General features: G+C 37.1%; 1 protein-coding gene across 3 annotated transcripts in view; it reads left to right on the forward strand.

Annotated features, from left to right (window-relative positions):
* Positions 1–23,965, forward strand: part of TOGARAM1 (TOG array regulator of axonemal microtubules 1) — a 78,447-nt gene that overhangs the window by 17,456 nt on the left and 37,026 nt on the right. For all 3 annotated transcript variants that reach the window (XM_055556473.1, XM_055556472.1, XM_055556471.1), the window contains exons 3-7: positions 1,154–1,288; positions 8,716–9,006; positions 10,491–10,753; positions 14,342–14,574; positions 18,834–18,934. In XM_055556473.1, coding sequence (XP_055412448.1) covers positions 1,154–1,288; positions 8,716–9,006; positions 10,491–10,753; positions 14,342–14,574; positions 18,834–18,934 — 1,023 coding nt within the window. The remainder of the gene's footprint in view (positions 1–1,153; positions 1,289–8,715; positions 9,007–10,490; positions 10,754–14,341; positions 14,575–18,833; positions 18,935–23,965) is intronic.

Consider the following 23,965-nt stretch of genomic DNA (forward strand, 5'->3'; position numbering starts at 1 on the left):
AGTTCTTCGGATCAGGTAGCCAAAGTTTCAGCTTCAGCATCAGTCCTTCCAATGAATATTCAGGACTGATTTCCTTTAGGATTGACTGGTTTGATCTTCTTGCAGTCCAAGGGACTCTCAAGAGTCTTCTCCAACACCACAGTTCAAAAGCATCAATTCTTCAGTGCCCAACTTTCTTTATAGTCCTACTCTCACTTAACCAGAGTATAGAGTTAAGAATTAACTTAGCAGACATCCAGTTCATGCTGGATAAAGGGGCTTGAAGTCATAGAATTATAAAAATCAGAATTTTAGAACTACATAAAAAGAATTTTATAGAGAATGAACTAAACATCAGAGAGGTCAATATCACCTTTTTTCCTTCAGACTTATACCCCTGCCCAGAAATAACCTTAACGAGTTTCAGGTGGGAGGGTAGGGATCTGGAAAATATACCTGGGTAAGCTTAGAAAGTACGTGAATGTGTGTTGCTGCTGCTGCTGCTGCTGCTAATTTGCTTTAGTCGTGTCCTACTCTGTGTGACCCCATGACGGCAGCCCACCAGGCTCCCCTGTCCCTGGGATTCTCCAGGCAAGAACACTGGGGTGGGTTGCCATTTCCTTCTCCAATGCATGAAAGTGAAAAGTGAAAGTGAAGTCGCTCAGTCATGTCCGACTCTTAGCGACCCCATGAACTGCAGCCTACCAGGCTCCTCCGTCCATGGGATTTTCCAGGCAGGAGTACTGGAGTGGGGTGCCATTGCCTTCTCCAAATGTGTGTTACATGTTAGGAAAGAAAGAAAACGAGTCCCGCAGTAGACCTTTTTGAGTAGAGTGTAAATTTACTACAAATCCTGGGAAGAAGGAAATCGAGGTCCAGAGAAACCTTCCATGGTGAGAGACGGGAACATATAGGAAGAAACTGCCTTTGTGTATATTTTTCAACATATTTTTCTTTTCTCTGTGCCTGACCAGTCCATCTTCTGTCCTTTAACCCCTGTCACTAATCAGATCTGCCAACAGCAAATCTGACTGCAGGCAAATCTTTCTTGCCTGCCTGGCTTAATGTACATATACTCTTGTATTTATTCCCACACAAAGGACACAACATTTGTGAAATTAGTTGTGTTCATAAAGTAAACTTTTGATTTTATGTTTTTCTTCTCCTTCCAAAGGCACTAGTGGGACTCATCAGACAAATCTCTCTGGGAAATGTGGACAACTTGGATTTTCACAGATATGTGGTAAAACTGGCAGTGTGGATTCTGACTTACAGTACCTGGGGACAACTAACAGTCATCAAGATAAAGGTTTAAATTCCAACTTTATTTGAGTACAAATGATTTACAAATATTTTGTGGGGTTTCCAAATCTAATACGTTATTTTGTATAATTATACTTACTACAGAAAGGGATGTTTTATTTTTAATAATAATTTTAATCAAATTTTTCATAACTGTTAAACTGAAATGTTAGGTTTAGTACTCTTGATATAAATATGACTAATTAGAGACTTTAGAAACTCATCGTAGAGATGAACATTTTCATACCAAGTAATTGAAAATAAAATTATCCCATAAGGAGTACTATGGTAGCAGAAGACAGTTATTTGCCATAACTTTTTTTTTTTTTTTAATTGAAGGGTAATTACTTTACAGTATTGTAGTGGTTTTTGCCATACATTGACATGAATCAGCCATGGGTGTACATGTGTTCCCTTTCCTGAACCCCCACCATCTCCCTCCCCATCCCATCCCATCCCTCAGGATCCTCCCAGTGCACCAGCTCTGAGCACCCTGTCTCAGGCATCAAACCTGGACTGGCGATCTGTTTCACATATGATAATATACATGTTTCAATGCTATTCTCTCAGATCATCCTACCCTCGCCTTCTCCCACAGAGTCCAAAAGACTGTTCTATACATCTGTGTCTCTTTTGCTGTCTCACATACAGGGTTATCGTTACCATCTTTCTAAATTCCATATATATGCATCCATAACAGTTTTCAATTTTAAAGCTATTTAGAATTTATGTCTCCTATTAGGACCCATGACTGCTTAACTAGCTATCATTTTAGGTATCTTACATATTCATAAGATGGAACAAGATGGAGAGTTTGAGGCTGACTGTCAGACATAAGAATTTTGGATTTGAAGGCATGTCTTCCATTTCTATGCTAGTTAATAGCTATGACAGTTATTACTTAGAAGTAGGATAAAATCAGAAATTTTGGAGATATTTTGTTGTATATCCTTTACTAAAATTTTTTGAGTGATTAGGATGTATGTCTGTCTTTATTTATTGATGAAAAACAATGCTTATTTGAAATTAGTAAAGAAGATAGAGTTAATATAGCATTTCCACTTTAGCCGCCCTTACTTCCACCCACTCCAAAGGGCCACATGACTACATAAAGTGTAGTAGTGTTTTTCTTTATGGTGTTATTCACACTAAGATAGTTTATCTCTATTGTTTAGTTTATCTTTCTTAATGATAGAGATTTTTTTCCCCAAATATGGACAAGATACCTTTGAGACTGCTCATTAGTAGAAATAGAGAGGCTTTTCTGTGTTGCTTCATCTCTTCTGTTTCCAGATATCTCTGAATGCTTACGTTACCTTTGTAGACGGCCTCCACTGTCAGTGTTTAATCAGATCTTGAGAGTGTCTTTGGTTTTGGTTCAGTTCAGTTCAGTCGCTCAGTCGTGTCCGACTCTTTGTGACCCCATGAATCGCAGCACGCCAGGCCTCCCTGTCCATCACCAACTCCCGGAGTTCACTCAAACTCACGTCCATCAAGTCAGTGATACCATCCAGCCATCTCATCCTCTGTCGTCCCCTTCTCCTCTTGCCCCCAATCCCTCCCAGCATCAGAGCCTTTTCCAATGAGTCAACTCTTCGCACGAGGTGGCCAAAGTACTGGAGTTTCAGCTTTAGCATCATTCCTTTCAAAGAAATCCCAGGGCTGATCTCCTTCAGAATGGACTGGTTGGATCTCCTTGCAGTCCAAGGGACTCTCACCTCTCAGAATACTTATTAGAGCAGCTACTAAAGGAATATTATGTTTTTCTAAAGTCAAGATTTAACTTACTAGTAGGTTGTATATGTAAATTTGTGACCATTTAAGTCTCCTATAAAGTTTAGGTAGAGGTAGAGGTCCTAAGCATGTTAGATATGAATTAAAAGGAAATGGTATATGGCATACATAGTCAAATGATATAAGCCATACATACATGGCTTCTCTTGTGGCTCAGATGGTAAAGCATCTGCCTGCAATGCAGGAGACCCAGGTTCGATCCCAGGGTGGAAAAGATCCCCTGGAGAAGGAAATGGCAACCCACTTCAGTATTCTTGCCTAGAGAATTCCATGGACAGAGGAGCCTGGGGACTACAGTTCATGGGATCACTAAGATTGGACAAGACTGAGTGACTAACGCATACATAGTCATTTATGTCTTCAGAAAAATGTTTTATTTGTTATATAATAAGCTAGGTCTGTTGTCTTGGAAACTTCAAAAAGATAGAAGAAAATTTGAGGGAACCTCTAAAAAAATTACAGATTGCCTTTTTTAAAGTTGAAGTGTAGTTGATTTACAATATTATTTAAGTTACAAGTGTACAATGTAGTGATTCACAATTTTTAAAGTTATATCCCATTTATAGTTATTATAAAATATTGGCTATATTCTTTGTGTTGTAAAATATATCCTTGTAGCTTATTTATATATAATAGTTTTATATCTTATCTCTTATTTTATATCCTATCTCTTATTCCCCTAACCCTATATTGCCCCTCCCCCCACCCCTCTCCCTACTTGTAATCATTAGTTTGTTCTCTATATGTGTGAGTCTGATTTTTTTTTTTATTATCTTCACTAGTTTGTTGTATTTTTTAGATTGATATATGTGATACATATTGTTGCTTTTCAGTCGCTGAGTGTCTGACTCTTTGCAACCTCATGGACTGCAGCATGCCAGGCTCATCTGTCCTTCACTATCTCACGGAGTTTGCTCAGATTCATGTCCATTGAGTCAGTGATGCCTCCAACCATCTCATCCTCTGCTGCCCCTTCTCCTCCTGCCTTCAGTCTTTCCCAGCATCAGAGTCTTTTCCAATGAGTTGGCTCTACACATCAGGTGGCCAAAGTATTGGAGCTTCAGCTTCAGCAACAGTCCTTCCAATGAATATTTAGAGTTGATTTCCTTTAGGATTAACTAGTTTGATCTCCTTGCAGTCAAAGGGACTCTCAAGAGTCTTCTCCAGCACCAGAATTCGAAAGCCTCAGTTCTTTGGTGCTCAGCCTTCTTGATAGTCCAGCTGTCACATCTGTACATGACTGTACTTTTGACTGTATGGACCTTTGTCAGCAAAGTGATGTCTCTGTCATTTCTGCTTCAGCCCATCTGCTTCATTCTTTGGAGCTATTAGTAATTGCCATTTGTTCTTTCTCAGTAGCATATTGGATACCTTCCAACCTAGAGGGCTCATCTTCCAGTGTCGTATCTTTTTGCCTTTTCATGCTTTTCACGGGGTTCTTGCAGCAAGAATACTGGAGTGGGTTGCCATTCTTTCCTCCAGTGGACCACGTTTTGTCAGAACTCTTCACTATGACCATTCTGTCTTGGGTGGTTTTGCACAGCACAGCTCACAGCTTCATTGAGTTACGCAAGCCCCTTTGCCACAACAAGGCTGCGGTCCATGAAGGGGGTAATATCAAATAGTATTTATTTTTCTGTCTCACTTACTTCAGTTAGCATAATATAGCCTCCAAATTCATCCATGTTGCGCCAAATGGCAAACTTTTATTTTGTTTTATGGCTGAGTAGTATTCCACTGTTAATATACACCACATCTTCTTTAACAATTCATCTGTTGAGGGACACTTAGGTTGCTTCCATATCTTGGCTATTGTGAATTACGCTGCAGTGGACACTGGGGTGCATGTATCGTTTTGAATTAGTGTTGTGGGTTTTTTTTTCCCAGTATATACCCAGGAATGGAATTGCTGGGTCATATTATGGTGCTGTTTGTAGTTTTTTGAGAGACCTCTGTACTGTTTTCCTCAGTGGCTGCACCAATTTACGTTCCCACCAACATTGTCTGAGGGTACCTTTTTCTTCACATCCCTGCCAACATTTGTTATTTGTGTACTTTTGATGATAGCCATTCTGACAGGGGTGGGGTTACATGTCCTTGTGGTTTTGATGTGCATTTCCTTGACGTTAGCAGAGGCTTCCGAGGAGGCTCAGTGGTAAAGAGTGCACCTGCCAAGGCAGGAGGTGCAGGATGTGAGGGTTCAATCCCTGGGTCAGGTAGATCCCCTGGAGGAGGAAACGTCCACCCACTCCAGTATGCTTGCCTGGGGAACCCTGTGGACAGAAGAGCCTGGAGGGCTACAGTCCATAGAGTTGCAGAGTTGGACATGACTGAAGTGACTTAGCATACAGCACAGTTTTCATTCCGTTGGTGGTTTACTTTTCTGTACAAAGGCTTGGGAGTCTCATTTGTTTATTTTTGCTTTTATTTCCTATTTTTTAGGAGATAGATTAAAAAAAATACAGCTGCGATTTATGTCAAAGTGTATTTTGTCTATGTTTTCTATTAGGAATTTTACAGTACATGGTCTTACATTTAGGTCTTCCATCCATTTTGAGTTTATATTTTGTATATAGTGTTAGAGAAATGTCCTAATCTCGTTCTTTTACATGTAACTGTCCAGTTTTCTTAGCACTACAATTCCCCCAGCTCTGTTCTTCTCTCTCAATATTGATTTGGTTATTTGGGGTTTTCTGTGTTTCCATACAAATTAAAAATTTTTTGTTGTGGTTCTGTGAAAAATGCCATCGGTCTGTTGATAGGGATTGCCCTGAATCTGTAGATTACCTTGGGTAGTGTGGTCATTTTAACAATCTTAATTCTTCCGATCTAAGAACACAGTATATCCTTCCATCTATTTGTGTCATCTTTAATTTCTTTCATCATTGTCTGATCATGTTACAAGTATGGGTCTTTTGCCTCCTTAGGTAAGTTTATTTCTAGGTATTTTTTTCTCTTTGATGTGATAGTATATGAGATTGTTGCCTTTTTTTTTCTCTTTCTGATAGTTTTGTTTTATTTTTCACTGTGCCACACGACTTGTGTAATCTTAGTTCCCCAACTGGGGATTGAACCCAGACCCTTGACATTGAAAGCACAGAGTCCTAACCACTGAACTGCCAGGGAATTCCCTGATAGTTTGTTGTTATTGTATAGAATTACAATGGATTTCTGTATATTTTATATCCTGCAACTTTACTGAATTCATTGATGATTACTAGTAGTTTTCTGGTAGTGTCTCTAGGATTTTCTATATGTAGTATCATGTCATCTGCAAACAGTGACAGTTTTACTTCTCCCATTCCAGTTTGGATTCTTTTTATTTCTTTTCCTTCTCTGATTGCTGTGGCTAAGACTTCAAATACTATGTTGAATAAAAGTGGTGAGAGTATGTATCTATGTCTTGTTCCTCATCTTAGAGAAAATATTTTCAGCTTTTCACCATTGAGTATGGTGTTAGCTGTGTGTTTATTATATGTGGCCTTCATTAGGTTCAGATATGTTTCCCCTGTGACCACTTTCTGGAGAGGTTTTATTATACATGGATGTTGAGTTTTATTAAGGGTTTTTTCTGCATCTGTTGATAAGATCGTATGATTTTTATTCTTCAATTTATTAATGTGGTATATATCACATTGATTTATAGATACTGAAAAATTCTTGCATCTCTGGCATAAATGCACTTGATCATGGTGTAGGAACCTTTTAATGTATTGTTGGACTTGGTTTGCTAGTGTTTTGTTGAGGATTTTTACATCTATGTTCATCAGTGATATTGGCCTGCAGTTTTCTTTTTTGTGTGATGTTTTCCTCTGGATATGATATCAGAGTGCTGTGGTCCTCATAAAATGAGTATGGAAGTGTTCCTTCCTCTGTAATTTTTTTTTGAATAGTTTGAGAAGGATAGGTAATTGATAAAATTCACCTGTGAAAGTCATCTGGTCCTGGACTTTTGTTTGTTAGGAGTTTTAAAATTACTGATTCTATTTCATTACCAGTAATTGGTCTGTTCATATTTTCTGTTTTTCTCCTGGTTTAGTCTTGGAAGGTGTAGCTTTCTAAGCAGATAAAACATGGTGTAATATAGTGGTTTAGAGCAAAGGATTGGAGCCAGGGACCCTGAGTTCGATAATTTCCTTAGTATTTCCTTACTTAGTATTCCTAACTCTGTCCTTTTTTTTAAATCTATAAAATAGGAATGGTACCTACCCCACAGAATTGTTGTGAAGATTAAATTAGTTAATACATAGAAAATACTTGGAACACCCCCTGACACATGAATATTAGCTCAATAAAGATTAGTTCTCATCATTGCCATCATAATTTTCATCATTATTACCATTTTTGGATTATCTATATAAAAAATCCAGAAGGATATACAGAAAACTATTAAAATAATAAATGATTTAGCAAGGTTGCTAGATATAAAAGCCAAATGGAAAGGTGAGTAAAGTTCCCAGATACCAGGAATATTCAGAAAATGATTTTTAAGAAAGAAATTACAGTATCAACAAAATTTGTAAGTATATGGAGGCCTAAGAAAAGACATTCATTATGAAAACTAAAATACTTTTTTGAGAGACATAAAAGAAGGCCTGAATAAATTAAAAGAGATCGTGCATTTTTTTTTTGTGATCCTGTATTTTTAAACAAGGAAACTCAATTTCATTTCTATCAAAATCTCAACAGGATCTTTAATGGAGCATGGCAAGCTAACCCCAAAATTCATGTGAAAGAACACAGGACCAAGGATGACCTAGATAATTCTAAAGAGGATCAAAATGGAAGGAGACAGGATGATGACTGTAGTTAACACTGCTGTGTGGCATAGAGAAAAGTTGTTAGAAGAATAAATTCTAAGAGTTCTCATCACAAGGAGAAAGCTCTTTTTCCTTTTTTCTTTTCTTTTTATTTTATCTATGTCAGAAGGTGTTAGCTGAACCTGTCCTGTTAATCATTTCACTATCCATATACATTTCACTCTCTATATATGCTGAAGCTGAAGCTTCGATACTTTGGCCACTTAATGGAAAGAGCTGATTCATTGGAAAACGTCCTGATGCTGGGAAAGATTGAGGGCAGGAGGAGAAGGGAGTGACAGAGGATGACATGGTTGGATGGCATCATCGACTCAATGGACATGAGTTTGAGCAAACTCCCAAGAGACTGTGAAGGACAGAAAAGCCTGGCACACTGCAGCCCATGGGTTGAGAGTCAGAGATGACTTACAGACTAAACAACTACTATATGTATATCAAACCATCATGGTGTATAATGTATGTCAGCCATCTCACAAAACTGGAAAAAAAAATGGAAAGAGGCTTATCAGTGTGAGGATAAATAAAGCATTGTGGTACTACTGTAGAAACAGAAAAAAAGATTAATGGAACCCATAAGAAGCACCTAAGAATAGACTCAAATATACATATGGGAGATTTATAGATGAAAGGGAAAGAGTGGATGGCTCAAAAAGTGGCACTGGGAGAATTACACTATCTCTATAGAAGAAAGTTAAATTAGGTTTTTACCTGCAAAAGTATGGATGCCAGATAGGATTAAAAACCTGGATGTGAAAAGCAAAAAAACTTAAAATTAGAAGATGTGTATAAATAAATAATATTCTCTTTTGTCTTATTACAGTTTGTGCTAGCCTATGTTTCGGTAGTAAGACACAGCAGACATTTGGTAGTCAAACAGAGCATTCGTCATACTCTGGTCCAAATTCAAGTTCAGGAGCTGTTCTTCTTCCATCCTGTCCTCTCTCGTCACCTCGAACTAGTCCAAAGCACACGTCTCTTACTGTGTCTCCAAAGAAGTCTCAAGATAATTCCGTTAATTTCTCAAGTTCCTGGCCTCTTAAAAACTTTGAAGGGCTTCCAAAGCCAAGTCCACAGAAAAAGCTTGTCAGCCAAAAATCGTCTGATCCTACAGGTATATATGATGGTAAAAATTAATACTTTGTTCAAATATTTGTATGTTTGAATAATTATTTGAAGTTAGGGTTGTCAGATCTTTAAAAGTAAATTGCATTTTATTTCTCTAAATTAGTAAATATTTAGCAAAATATTAATGGAATGTTCAATAGATCAAATGTATAATATAAAATTCAGTTTAAATTGTCATTTCTTTTTTTTTCTTGTATTGCCACTTCAGAATCCTTTTGTAGAACTAAATAATAGTGCTTTATAATGGACATGAATATGAACAGTCTGAGCGCCTACAAACAACTTTTAGCTTTACAAACATAAAATATTGTTCATATCTTTACCTCAGTGTCTAGTATCAACATTTATTGAATGTTACTATCAAAATTATTTTGATGGGTTTTCTGCTGTTTGTTGGGCTTCCCAGGTGGCTGAGTGGTAAAGACTGCCTGTCAGTGCAGGAGACACAAGAGATGCGTGTTCAGGAAGATCTCCTGGAGTAGGAAACGGCAACCCACTCCAGTATTCTTGCCTAGAAAATTCCATGGACAGAGGAGCCTGACAGGCTCCATGGTGTTACAAAGTGTCAAACATGACTGAGCGACTGAGCACACACACACTACTGTTGTTATCAACTAAAATATCCTTAACAATAGCCCACACCAAAATCATAATATTAGCATGTATGTTTATTCAAGACAGATTCAGTTTCAGAAAGTCTGTGAAAGGTGAGTCCCATGTCCCAAATGCTTCCCTAACCCCAGCCCCTATGGTCAAATATTTCACCTTTAAACTACCCCACAGCACGAATCTTCCAGTTTATAACCATAATATCAGTTTATTGCATAGTCAGCCAAATTTATTACTTTCTTTTAGCATTGAGCCTTCATTTTCTTCTGTTAATTTTTTTCTGTATTTGTCTTTCCTCCAAAATCAAATACTGTATTGAAAGCTGAAATATTGTTTAACTTGTTCTCCTTAGTGCCCAGTGTTACTGCTTTGCACATAGTAGTCATTCAAGTGTGCTTACATCAAGTGTTTCTTAGATCAAGCCAGATCATTAACGTTCCTAGGTTATTGTGGACTTTACTATACAAATATTAATCCTGGTGATACGTATGAAGATAGACATTTCAGGAAGTTCCCTGGCAGTCCTGTGATTAGAACTGTGAGCTTTCACTGCTGAGAGCCTGGATTCAATCCCTGTTTGGGGACCTAAGATCCTACAGGCTGAGCAGCATGGCCAAAAAAAAATTCACTTGGTATATAATATTTGTATTTCATATGAAAGGATTCTGGTTGGTCCATTTTTGTTATATTTGTTAGGGAACAATTTTTTTTTTTTTTAATCTCAAGTAGCAATCTTTATTCTAATATAGTGTGCTTTTTAATTTAAAAACAACTAATCCTAAACACTTGTGATTTAATGCTAACTTGTTTTCCAATTTGAAGTTGAAAAAAGAAAAGAAGTAATGTGTCTTTTCCATGCAGGAGAAAATTCTCAAGAGAAACCTCCTCAAGTTCAACTTACTCCTGCTTTGGTGAGATCACCGTCTTCCCGACGAGGCTTAAATGGGACCAAACCTGTACCTCCCATACCACGGGGAATCAGCCTTTTGCCTGATAAAGCTGATCTAAGCACAGTGGGACCCAAAAAGAAAGAGCCTGATGACATTTGGAAGAGTGAAAAAGATAATCTTACAGTTGATCTTTCAGAATTAAATATCAGGGATAAAGATTTAGATCAAGAAGAGGTTAGAACCAAATGCTTTCAATAATTTCTAAATGCTTGTAGTTGTTTATAATATAATAGTTTTCATTTAAGGAAAAATCAAGTACTTTGAATGCCATAACATCTTGTCTTACTTATAAAAATATTTTACGTGTTTGCAGTAGAAAACATGGAAACTATAGTGAAGTATTAGGAAGAAAATTTATCACACTAAATTACACTACCCTGAATAGTTTATCATTAACACACTAATGTCTTTCCTTCCAATATTTCTCCTGTATATATATTATTCCTTTTAAAATCAAAAATACAAATAATACGGCAATACAGCTATGCACTAAGCCCCCCCCAAAATGAACAATTTGTCATATTTTTCCTAAATGAAAAATAATGAGACATAATGTAGTTCCCTCTCCAATCCAGTTTCTCTTTCCTCTTCACCAGAGACAACCACTATTACCATTAATTTGTGTTTTATGTATGTATATACTTTTTATGTTAATATAGTAATATTTGATGCATTTATTTATAGTATATTCCTACACATTACAATGTATATAATATATATTACAATATATATAATATATAGTATCTCTGTATATTGTAATGTACAGTATATATAATGGATGAGCTTCCCAGGTGCCACTAGTGGTAAAGAACCCACCTGTCAATGCAGGAGACATAAGAGACGCAGGTTCGATCCCTGGGTCAGAAAGATCCCCTGGAATAGGGCACAGCAACCCATTCCAGTATTTTTGCCTGGAAAATCCCATGGACAGAGGAGCCTGCTGGGCTACGGTCCATAGGGTCACAAAGAGTCATACACATCTGAAGTGACTTAAGCACACATACACGTGAAACTGTAATAGAGAAATTTAGCACACGCACACATATAATTGATTTTGGCTTATTCCTCATCTTTTGCTATTGTAAACAATGCTGCAGTAAACATTCTTGAGCATATCCCTTGTGCATACATACAAGTTATGGAATTGAGATCATATTTTATATTCATCTTTGAATCCTAGATAACTCCATTTGTACTATAAAAATGTATTGCCAGCATGAGAACTATGCATATTAATTATGCCAGAGAAGGAATGTGGCTGCTATATTACTTTGGATTCAGAGCACTGTTTCCACAGATGCTTCCTTTTTATCATTTCAGTTTGTCTGATATCAGGCTTAAAAGTGTTTTACATTAAATATGTAAACTAAAACAGCCAGTGATGATATTTGATGGTCTTATTATGGTCTTAGTTTAGCCCATCTTTAAGATCTGAGGCATCAGTACTAATAGTTGACTAAAAAAAAAAATTTAATGCATATTTATTTAAAAAGCTAACATTAAGCCTGTATAAAACTGACTTCTAAAGAACCAAAACTGGTTCTTAATGAACTGCTCATTCCAGCTTCTAACTGCTTGTTAAGTTTTTCCTTGTTTTTTTCCTTTTCTTTTTGTTTTTCCTGTTATATTCCAATGGTACTAGAAATGGAATTTATTTATAGAAAAGAACCTTATAGAAGAGGTACTTTTTTTTAATTAATTTATTTTAACTGGAGAATAATGACAATATTGTGATGGTTTTAAAAAGACACTTTCCTAGCTCATAAATTTCATCTGATCCTACATATCTTTGTATTACTTTTTATGATAACTTAAAAATAATCCTTTTAGTGGGTAATTGAAGAGGTAGTTTCTTTTTTATAATTAGTACATATAAACAGATCTGCTGCTGCTGCTGCTAAGTCGCTTCAGTTGTGTCTGACTCTGTGTGACCCCATAGACGGCAGCCCACTAGGCTCCCCCATCCCTGGGATTCTCCAGGCAAGAACACTGGAGTGGGTTGCCATTTCCTTCTCCAGTGCATGAAAGTAAAAAGTGAAAGTGAAGTCGCTCAGTCATGTCCAACTCTTCGCGACCCCATGGACTACAGCCCACCAGGCTCCTCCATCCATGGGATTTTCCAGGCAAGAGTACTGGAGTGGGGTGCCATCACCTTCTCCAAAACAGATATTACTATTTTTAAATATTCAACCTTCCAAGGACTTACTAGGGAAGTGGCCATACTTAATCAAAATGTAAGCAAAATATAATTTATGTATATTTCTGAGTTCCTTAATTTGTTCAAGGTTCTGTTCCCAAATTTAATATATATGTTATGAAGATTTCTCTTACCTTGGATATGGGCTGGAAGAAGCATAAGCTGGAATCAAGATTGCCAGGAGAAATATCAATAACCTAAGATATGCAGATGATACCCCCCTTACGGCAAAAAGTGAAGAGGAACTAAAAAGCCTCTTGATGAAAGTGAAAGAGGAGAGTGAAAAAATTGGCTTAAAGCTCAACATTCAGAAAACGAAGATCATGGCATCAGGTCCCATCACTTCATGGCAAATAGATGGAGAAACAGTAGAAACAGTGTCAGACCTTATTTTTGGGGGCTCCAAAATCATTGCAGATGGTGATTGCAGCCATGAAATTAAAAGACGCTTACTCCTTGGAAGGAAAGTTATGACCAACCTAGATAGCATATTAAAAAGCAGAGACATTACTTTGCCAACAGAGGTCTGTCTAGTCAAGGCTATGATTTTTCTAGTGGTCATGTATGGATGTGAGAGTTGGACTGTGAAGAAAGCTGAGTGCCAAAGAATTGATGCTTTTGAACTGTGGTGTTGGAGAAGACTCTTGAGAGTCCCTTGGACTGCAAGGAGATCCAACCGGTCCATTCTAAAGGAGATCAGTCCTGGATGTTCATTGGAAGGACTGATGCTAAAGCTGAAACTCCAGTACTTTGGCCACCTCATGGGAAGAGTTGACTCATTGGAAAAGACCCTGATGCTGGGAGGGATTGGGGGCAAGAGGAGAAGGGGACGACAGAGGATAAGATGGCTGGATGGCATCACTGACTCAATGGACATGAGTTTGAGTGAACTCCAGGAGTTGGTGATGGACAGGGAGACCTGGCGTGCTGTGATTCATGGGGTCGCAAAGAGTCGGACATGACTGAGCAACTGAACTGAACTGAACTGAATGCAGGTTTCTACTCTGCATTTTTGTAAATACTTTTCTTCAGAAGTTACATACACTGATCTATTATTCTCTGGACACTGGCAAGGTTGATGTAAGCTTCAAATTTGGAAAGCTGCTTACTTTTTCGCTAACCTTCTCATAGAACTATTAAATAGTTCTATTTAATAGAATGACACAGCACACTGTTGACCTAAATGCTAAAGAACTACACCCACATCAGCACACTTAGGTGACTCTCTAAGGTGACTTCAGCTGGGCTGTCTACCATCTGATTCAGTCATTCACTTTATGAACTGAATTTTTACAGTGTATTAGTCATTATACCCAGTGCTGAAAATAACATGATGAATAATATCTTGCGGTCCTTCCTCTTAAGGAACTTTTAGCCTAGGAGGTTGTTTATACATACCTGAGTACTAAGGTCTGTATTTATACTATATACAGATATGTTAACATCGGTCTTGTTAGTGTTAGATTGAAGAGTGGCTAGCTCGGTTTAGTTATTAGAGTTTTAAATCTAAGGATAACTTTTATTTTATATAATTATTTTGTAAAGTTTTTTTTCTTTTTCCTTAGATGCAGAGCTCTCTTAGGTCCCTTCGTAATAGCGCAGCTAAGAAAAGAGCAAAACTGAGTGGCAGTACTTCTGATCTTGAAAGCCCAGATTCCGCCATGAAGCTTGACTTGACTGTGGATTCCCCATCTCGATCTTCCTCTCCAAATATCAGTTCCTACAGTGAAAGTGGAGTTTACAGCCAAGAATCCTTGACTTCTTCTCTGTCAACAACTCCCCAGGGGAAGAGAATAATGTATTTTATTTTTTGATGTGTTAAATGAATTTTAATCTATAATTTTTAATCTGAAGCTCTAATATCGTATTTTTTTTAAACTTTGAAATTATTTAATTACTAGTTTTTAAAACATTAAAGTACAATTAAAAGACAACAGCAAAGTTTACAGATATTACCTTGCTTAGCCTTAGTTTGGGGTGTGGGAGGAGAGATAGAACACAACCCCAACTAAATTAATATAAAGCCTAGTCTCAAAGTTGCACTTGTTATTCTGCCTGTCTAAGATTTATCCTAATACTGTTTGTCCTTTAGCTCTTTTCTGTATCATTAACTCTTTGGCAACCGACTAATAGCTGATATTACTGCTTTTGTTTAAAACTCAGCACTAATTTCCTCTGATGTGGATAAACTCCACCCAGCCATTACCCAAATACTTCTTATTTTGTTATTCCATTACCTTGTGGGAATTTAGGACTCCATGCCATAGCTTTTGTGGCCCTCTTGGGAATTTCCTTACTACAATAGCGCTAGAATTAGAGTCCTGATCATTCTACGCCGACAGCATAGCACTTTGACAAACTTTTCCAGATTACCTCAATAACCTCTCAATCTTAAAAGAGTGATCCTACCTTGATTTTTGAAAATGTCTGTGACCCTATTCTAGGATTTGGGGGAATCCTTTCCCTCTTTATTTCATTTTAGTTATTTATTTTTTTAATTTTACTTTATATTGGACTATAGTTGATTTGCAGTGTTGTGTTAGTTTCAGGTGTATTCCTCTTTACTTTAGACAATAACCTAAGAGTAAAATTGTTAGGTCTTGGGTACATGGACATCTAACTTTTCAAATAACTGCTAAACAGTTTTCTAAGATGCTGCTGCAGTTTTACACTCCCATCAGCAATGTATGACAGTTTCAGTTGTTTCACATCCTTTATAACATTTGTTGTTGGTCTGTTTAATTTCATTTTCCTTTGATTTTATCCTATACCATGTATATATATGTTTGCTAGGTTGCTTCAGTTGTGTCCAACTGTTTGCGACCCTATGCCCACCAGGCTCCTCTGTCCATGGGATTCTCAAAGCAAGAATACTGGAGTGGGTTGTCATGCCCTCCTCCAGGGCATCTTCCCTACTAGGGATCCAGCCTGCATTTATTACATCTCCTACATTGGCAGGCGGGTTCTTTACCACTGTTGCCCCCTGGAAAGCCCATGTTTATATATAGCTATTGACATTAGAAGTAGATATTTAAAATTAAATTTAAATTATTTTCACTTAAGTAAACTAGAACCTCTAATAATGTAGGTAGAGATTACATATTTAAAGGAAAGATGGTGTTCTCTGAACATTAATGTGAAAGGGTATTTTATTTCAGCAGTACATAGAATTAAACCAAATTTTTGTGTCCGTTGTGAAAGGTTTGTCTCATCCCAGATTTTCTTCCCCATATTTTTTAATTTCAGTAGCAGCTTATTTTGCATTTGGAAATTTTTTCTTACTGGAAATTCCTTTGTTGTAATTACCTGGGTAGAATAATGTAATAGATTTACAGAATGAATTTGGAATGGCTGTGTGGGCTGGTGAAGTTACCAGACATTTAAAATATATACATTTATCTTTTAGACCTAAAGTTTTTCCTTTATCTTCCAAGGATGTGAAATTTTATATTACATACTCTTACAGTTTCAAGGTTCTGTAAGTAATCTAGAACACAATTGGGAAGGAAAGTTCATTTTTATATTACAGCATTTAGAATTTACTATTCCTGATGTTGTCTCATTGGATTATCTCTTCAGATATTGAACTCTATGTAAAAGGAGTTCAGTATACCCTCAGTTATGGACTGAATTATCTTTAATGAATTTACTATTTCTACATTTAATTTTATTAGTTTAAGAGCAGTAATTCTCAACCTGCTTACATCCTGCCTTAAGAATCATTGCCAAAGAAAGTCACTACTACTGACTACAGGGCTTTCATCCTTAATGTAGATTGGGAAGGAAAAATTATTGAGAAACACTTTTCTACAGAATGAAATACTTTCTTTCATCCAAGTCCAATATACCCAGTATAATGTAAATTGACAGTCAATGCAATCAATGTAAATTGACAGTCATCTAATCTAGAGTAATTATTCTTAAAATTTTTAGCATTGATTTCTCACTAGGCCAATTAAGAAATATGCCTGCCCACCTACAAAAATTGTACTTCTTTGTAAAATCTCTTCTTTATAATATCCATCACTAACTTATTGGCGTACTAGCTCTTACTGATTTTAAACAGTTCCCTTATCTACAGACAATATTCTTCAGTTTGATTTCTTTGTGAAACAAGGCCTATTGGCCTTTTTAAAGTCAAAGAATAGCAAAAACTAGTCCAGGAAGAAAGCACACATTTGCTAAATTCACTTGTTGCTGATCTCTTATTTATTATAAAGTCCCTATTTTTATATTATATATGAAGGTAGATAATATATTAGATAACTGGAATCATTTGGCTTAGTTCTGGAATGATCAGGTTTGGATCAGGTTTCCCCCCTGCCCACTGCCGCCAACACACACACGCAAAGATTTGTTGTTGTTCAGTCACCAAGTCATGTCCAACTCTTTGTGACCCCATGCACACCAGGCTCCTCTGTCCTCCACTGTCTCTCTGAGTTTGCTCAAATTCATGTCCACTGAGTTGGTGATGCTATCTAACCTTCTCATTCTGTCTCCCCCTTCTCATTTTACCTTCAATCTTTCCCAGCATCAGGGTCTTTTCCAGTGAATCAGCTTGTCTTGTCAGGTAGCCGAAGTATTGGAACTTCAGCTTCAGCAGTAGGCCTTCCAGTGAATATTCAAGGGTTGATTTCCTTTAGTATTGGCTGGTTTGTTCTCCTTGCAATCCAGGGGTATTCTCAACAGTTTTCAGCACCACAATTCAAAGTTTGATGGTCCAGCTCTCACATGCATACATGACTCCTGGAAAAACTACGTTTGACTACATCAATCTTTGTCATCAAAGTGATAACTCTGCTTTTTAATACTCTGTCTAGGCTTGTCATAGCTTTCCTTCCAAGGAGCAATTGTCTTTTAATTTTATGGCTGCAGTCATCTTCCACAGTGAATTTGGAGCCCAACAAAATAAAAATTGTCAACTATTTCTACTTTTTGCCCTTCTATTTGCCTTAAAGTGATGGGACCAGATGCCATCTTAGTTTTTGTAATGTTGAGTTTCAGGGCAGCTTTTACACTCTCCTCAAGAGGCTCTCTAATTCCTTTTCACTTTCTACCGTTAGAATGATATTGTCTACAGCATATCTGAGGTTGTGGATATTTCTTCCTGCAGTGTTGATTCCAGGTTGTGATTCATCCAGCCCAGCATTTTGAATGATGTATTCTGCGTATCCCCTTCATGGATCACAGCCTTGTTGTGGCGAAAGGGCTTGTATAACTCAATGAAAAGAAAGATTATACAGCACAAATTGCAGTCTTAATTTCCTTTGGTAATCCTCTCATGAATAATTAAGGATTGACCATATGTTGAAAATATGCTTGCTCCTTGGAAGAAAAGCTATGACAAACCTAAACAGCATATTAAAAAACAGAGACATTACTTTGCCAACAAAGGTCCATATAGTCAAAGCTATGGTTTTTCCAGTAGTCATGTATGGATGTGAGAGTTGGACAATAAATAAAGATGAGTGCCAAAGAATTGATGTTTTTGAACTGTGATGTTGGAGAAGACTCTTGAGAGTCCCTTGGACTGCAGGGAGATCCAACCAGTCAATCCTAAAGGAAATCAGTCGTGATTATTCATTGGAAGGACTGATGCTGAAGCTGAAACTCTAATACTTTGGCCACCTGATGTGAAGAGCTGACTCCTTGGAAAAGACCTTGATGCTGGGAAAAATTGAAGGCAGGAAGAGAAGGGGATGACAGAGCATGAAATGGTTGGATGGCATCACCAACTCTATGGACATGAGTTTGAGCAAGCTCTGGGAGTGGTGATGGACAGGGAAGCCTGGTGTGCTACAGCCCATGGGATTGCAAAGAGTCAGATGCAACTCATCTGAACTGAAATGAACTGAACTGAACTGATATGTTGAAAAGGTTGGAAGTTCAAAAGGTGAACTAGGAATACCAATAAGAAATAGCCTTATTTTTTCATACTTTTTGCTGCCTTATTATCTAAGTCTAGTAAGTTAATTAAAGTATAGAGAATGTTTTATATAAGACTGTTAATAGTTATGGATCTTCAATATTTATTGAAATTATCTTGTTTCATTGTAGGTCAGACATATTTCCAACTTTTGGATCAAAACCTTGTCCAACAAGACTTTCTTCGGCGAAGAATAAGAACTCTCAGGTAGCTGAACACAGCCCCAGGACAGGTATTCTATGACTCTGTCATAAATACGATTTACAGATTTTTAGATGATAAAAAAGTGATGGACTGATGGCAAATGCATTTTAGATTTAGAAGTTTTACAATCACCAATTAAGACTAATCATCTTTTAACTCCTTAAAAGGTCATTGTGGCAAGAATAAATACTGTATTCTTTCTGGAATACCTGTGTAATTGGTCCCTCCTTTAAGTCTATAAGTTACCCATGCTGGCTCCTATGCCAGGACATTTTGATTTAATTGATACAGAATGCGACCTGGACATCAAAGTTTTTGAGAACTCTCTAGGTGATTCTAATATGCAGCATAGTTTAGAAACCACCAGGGAACCAAACAACACAGTTTCTTTTAAAAATAGTATTTAACTAGTGTATCTTGTGTAAACATTTTACAGACCAACCTGGGAGTCACTAATTTATAACATCAGTTCCTAGAAAATAGATTGTGTTATTGGTAACAAATTAGAAAAGTATTTGGATTCTCATCCATTTAGGATGGCATCTTTATGTGGTCTTCTTTATGATTTGTAAAACTGTTGAATTATGAATTAATTGTAACAAGGATTAGATCTGGTAGACAGAGTTCCTGAAGAACTATGGTCGGAAGTTTGTAACATTGTACAGGAGGCGGTGACCAATACCATCCCAAAGAAAAAGAAATGCAAGAAGGCAAAGTGGTTGCCTGATTAGGCCTTACAAATAGCTGAGAAAAGAAGAGAAGCAAAAGGCAAAGGAGAAAGGGAAAGATAGACCCACCTGAATGCAAAGTTTCAGAGGGTAGCAAGGAGAGATAACAAAGCTTTCTTAAGTGAACAATGCATAGAAATAGAGGAAAACAATAGGAAAGACTAGAGGAAAGGAAAAACTAGAGATCTCTTCAGTAAAATTGGAGATACCAAGGGAACATTTCATACAAAGATGGGCTTGATAAAGGACAGAAATGGCAAGGACCGAACAGAGACAGAAACTATTAAGAAGAGGTGGCAAAAATACACAGGAGAACCATACAAAAAAACTCTTAGTGACCTGGATAACCACAATGGTGTGTTCACTCACCTAGAGCCAGACATCTTGGAATGCGAAGTCCCCTGGGCCTTAGGAAGCATCACTGTGCACAAAGCTAGTAGAGGTGATGAAATTCTAGCTGAGCTGTTTCAAATCCTAAAATATGCTGCTGCTAAAGTGCTGTACTCAATATGCCAGCAAATTTGGAAAATTCAGCAGTGGCCACAAGGCTGGAAGAGGTCAGTTTTCTTTCCAATCTCAAAGAAAGCCAATGCCAAAGAATGCTCAAACTACTGTACAATTGTGCTTATTTAACATACTAGCAAGGTAATGCTCAAAATCCTTCAAGCTAAGCTTCAACAGTATATAAACTGTGAACTTCCAGATGTACAAGCTGGATTTAGAAAAGGCAGAGGAACCAGAAATCAAATTGCTAATATCCATTGGATCATAGAAAAAGCAAGGGAATTCCAGAGAAGTATCTACTTCTGTTTCATTGACTATGCTGAAGCTTTGACCTTGTGAATCACAACAAACTGTGGAAAATTCTTAAAAGAGATGGGAATACCAGACCACCTGACCTGTCTTCTGAGAAATCTGTATGCAGGTCAAGAAGCAACAGTTAGAACTGGACATGGGACAGCAGACTGGTTTGAAATTTGGAAAGGAGTATGCCAAAGCTGAATATTGTCACTCTGCTTGTTTAAATTATATGCAGAGTATATCATGCAAAATGCCAAGCTGAATGAATTACAAGCTGGAATCAAGATTGCCAGGAGAAATATCAACAACCTCAGATATGCAGATGATACACCTCTAATGGCAGAAAGTGAAGAGGAACTAAAGAGCCTCTTGATGAAAGTGAAAGAGGAGAGTGAGATAGCTGGCTTAAAACTCAACATTTAAAAAAATAAGATCGTGGCATCTGGTCCCATCACTTCATAGCAAACAGATGGGAAAAAAGTGGAAACAGATTTTATTTTCTTGGGCTCCAAAATCACTGCAGGTGGAAACTGCAGCCATGAAATTAAAAGACACTTGCTCCTTGGAAAGAAAGCTATAACAAACCTAGATAGTGTATGAAAAAGGAAAGACATCACTTTGCTGACAATGGTCCATATAGTTAAAGCTATGGTTTTTCCAGTAGTCATGTACAGATGTTAAGAGTTGGACTATAAAGAAAGGTGAATGCCAAAGAATTCATGCTTTCAAACTATGGTGCTGGAGAGTACTCTTGAGAGTCCCTTGGACTGCAAGGAGATCCAACCAGTCAATCCTAAAGGAAATCAGTCCTGAATATTCATTGGAAGGACTGATGCTGAAGCTGAAACTCCAGTATGTCACCTGATGTGAAGAACCGACTTACTGGAAAAACCCCGTTGTTGGGAAAGATTGAGAGCAGGAGGAGAAGGGGACAACATAGGATAAGATGGTGGGATGGCACCACTGGACATGAAGTTGAGCAAATTCAGGGAGACAGTGAAGGACAGGGAAGCTTGGCATGCTGCAGCCCATGGGGTTACAAAGAGCTGGATACAACTTAGGGACTGAACAACAGCAAGTTTAGGATATGCTGTTTATTTTCACATGATCTCAGTGTAAAAGTCCTGTAACCTTAAGGCTACTTTAACTTATAAGTACTTTCTTTAAAAGTTGTGTGTGTATCTAATTGTTTGCTAAGATTTTAAATTGCTTCCTCCTAATTATGTCTTAGCTTCATCTCTTTTTAATTCCCACTATCACTCTTAAACATTTTTTACTTAGCCACCTAACATTTCTCTCCAGCTTTGGTTTCGTTCACTTACAGTCCATTCCCCATAATGCAAAATTGACTATGTTGCCCAATATAAATTTATTCAGAGGATTCTTCTGTGATCTGGTCCATGCAAACCTCTCTAGCCTCATTTTCCTTTTTGCTTTGTATCTTGTAATCCATTTAACTCAGACCACATTCAGTACCATTTCCTATCTCTTAGTTGTACTTCAGTACCATTTCCTATCTCTTAGTTGTACATGCTGATTCTTCTGGATGAAATCTGAAATCCATACCATACACCAGGCTATTTTGAAAACAACTCAAGTTGCTTTCTCTGGGATGCCTTCCCAATTCACAGATAAAATTAATATTACCTCTTTTGCAATGTCATTACACTTAACCTGACATTTTTATAGTGGTATTACAATTATTTTACTTTTTTGGACTCTCAGATTCTTGATTCTCAGAAATTATTTACGCCTGATTATCTCCAAGTACCTGTCATAATTATTAATGCTGAGCTCAACCACATATACCTGGTAAACTGTCTTCCACAAACCTTGTGTGTTAGACTAAGAGATAGTTATTCTACTAAGCACAGGAAGACAATGCCTATGTACTTTGGAGTCTGAGAGAACCCAACTGGAATCTCAGTTTGATATTTAATAATCATATGCATGTTCTGTGGAAGTTACTTAATTGCTTAGAAACTCAATTTCCTCATTTGGTGATGCAAACCTTGAGAAGGGTAGTGAAGGTCTAAGTGTGTAACATACAAAAGGCACCTACTACATAGTGGGCACTTGGTAAGTATTTGTTCTCCTAAAGGAAAAGACCCAAAGAAATATTAATATAATACATAAATTTAGTCTTTAGTTCTTTTTTAAGGCTGATCATCCTAAGAAATTATTTATTAGTTTGAAGACATATTTTTTGCTAGGTTGTATCCAGTTTATAAAATGGAACCTACTTTGGAAGAATATCCTTGGAATTAATGTGAGAGTTGGGCCATAGAGAAGGCTAAATGCTAAGAATTGATGCTTTTGAACTATGGTGCTGGAGAAGACTCTTGAGAGCGCCTTGGATAGCAAGGAGATCAAACCAGTCAATCATCAACCCTGAATATTCCTTAGAAGGACAGATGCTCAAGCTGAAACTCTAGTACTTTGGCCACCTGATATGAAGAGCTGACTCATTGTAAAAGACCCTGATGTTGGGAAAGATTGAGTGTGAGAGGAGAAGTGGGTGACAGAGGATGAGATAGTTGGATGGCATCATTGAAGCAATGGACATGAGTTTGAGCAAACTCTGGGAGATAGGGAAGGACAGGGAAGCCTGGAGTGCTACCGTCCATGGAGTTGCAAAGAATCAGACAGGACTGAGTGACTGAACAGCAACTAACCCTAGTTGTATCAGCTTGTGAGTCATTTAAATTTTGGTGGAGTGATAGGTCTTATAATAATGTACACTTCTGTATGCAACGTTCAGTGTTTGCCAAACTTGTCTAATAGTGTTTTTCAAACTTGCCTACTACTAGGAATCATGAGGAATGCATATAACATATAGATTCTGGGGCCTCACCTTATACATACTGAATCAATCTTTGGGGTTGGAAATACATATTTTTAACAAATAAGTTAGGTATTTCTCAGATCAAATTTTGGAAATACTGTTATTGAATTTATTATGAGAAATTCTTGGTTAAATTTAATATGCTTCCAAAGTGTTAAGTTTTGGTGGTTTAGGATTTTATTAATTTGGATTTACTTTTTTTTTATTATTTAGGATAGGTTTTGTGTTGGTTTTAGTAAGCAAGTCATTTGTACAATTTATTGCTTAATTGGTGAGACATAAAAATGATAATGCTTAGAATAAGAGCTACCTGAAGATAAAAATAATCATGCCAGAGTTGTAAATCTAATCTGTCTATACTACAGCATCTCCAATAAAGATTTTCACATTGATTACCCCACTGCCCTACTGTAGCACATTGTGCTAAAGTTCGTAATGAATGTTACAGTCAACTTATTTTCCTGTAGCTTTTATCATCAACTACTAGTAGAAAGCATTTCCATCCAAAGCCAGTATCTTTATGAGGCTTACTTTATGAGTTAACTATCAAAACCAAGAAGAATTTAGAAGACTATCCATGTTGCTTCCAGAAGATCTGTATCATTTAATATCAGATATTTTAAAAATCTTCATCAGTGAATCTGACTAGTGCCCTTTACTCTGCAATACTCTTTAGCCTAACTGC

Source organism: Bubalus kerabau, chromosome 19, assembly GCF_029407905.1.
Source record: "Bubalus kerabau isolate K-KA32 ecotype Philippines breed swamp buffalo chromosome 19, PCC_UOA_SB_1v2, whole genome shotgun sequence".
Lineage (NCBI taxonomy): Eukaryota > Metazoa > Chordata > Mammalia > Artiodactyla > Bovidae > Bubalus > Bubalus kerabau.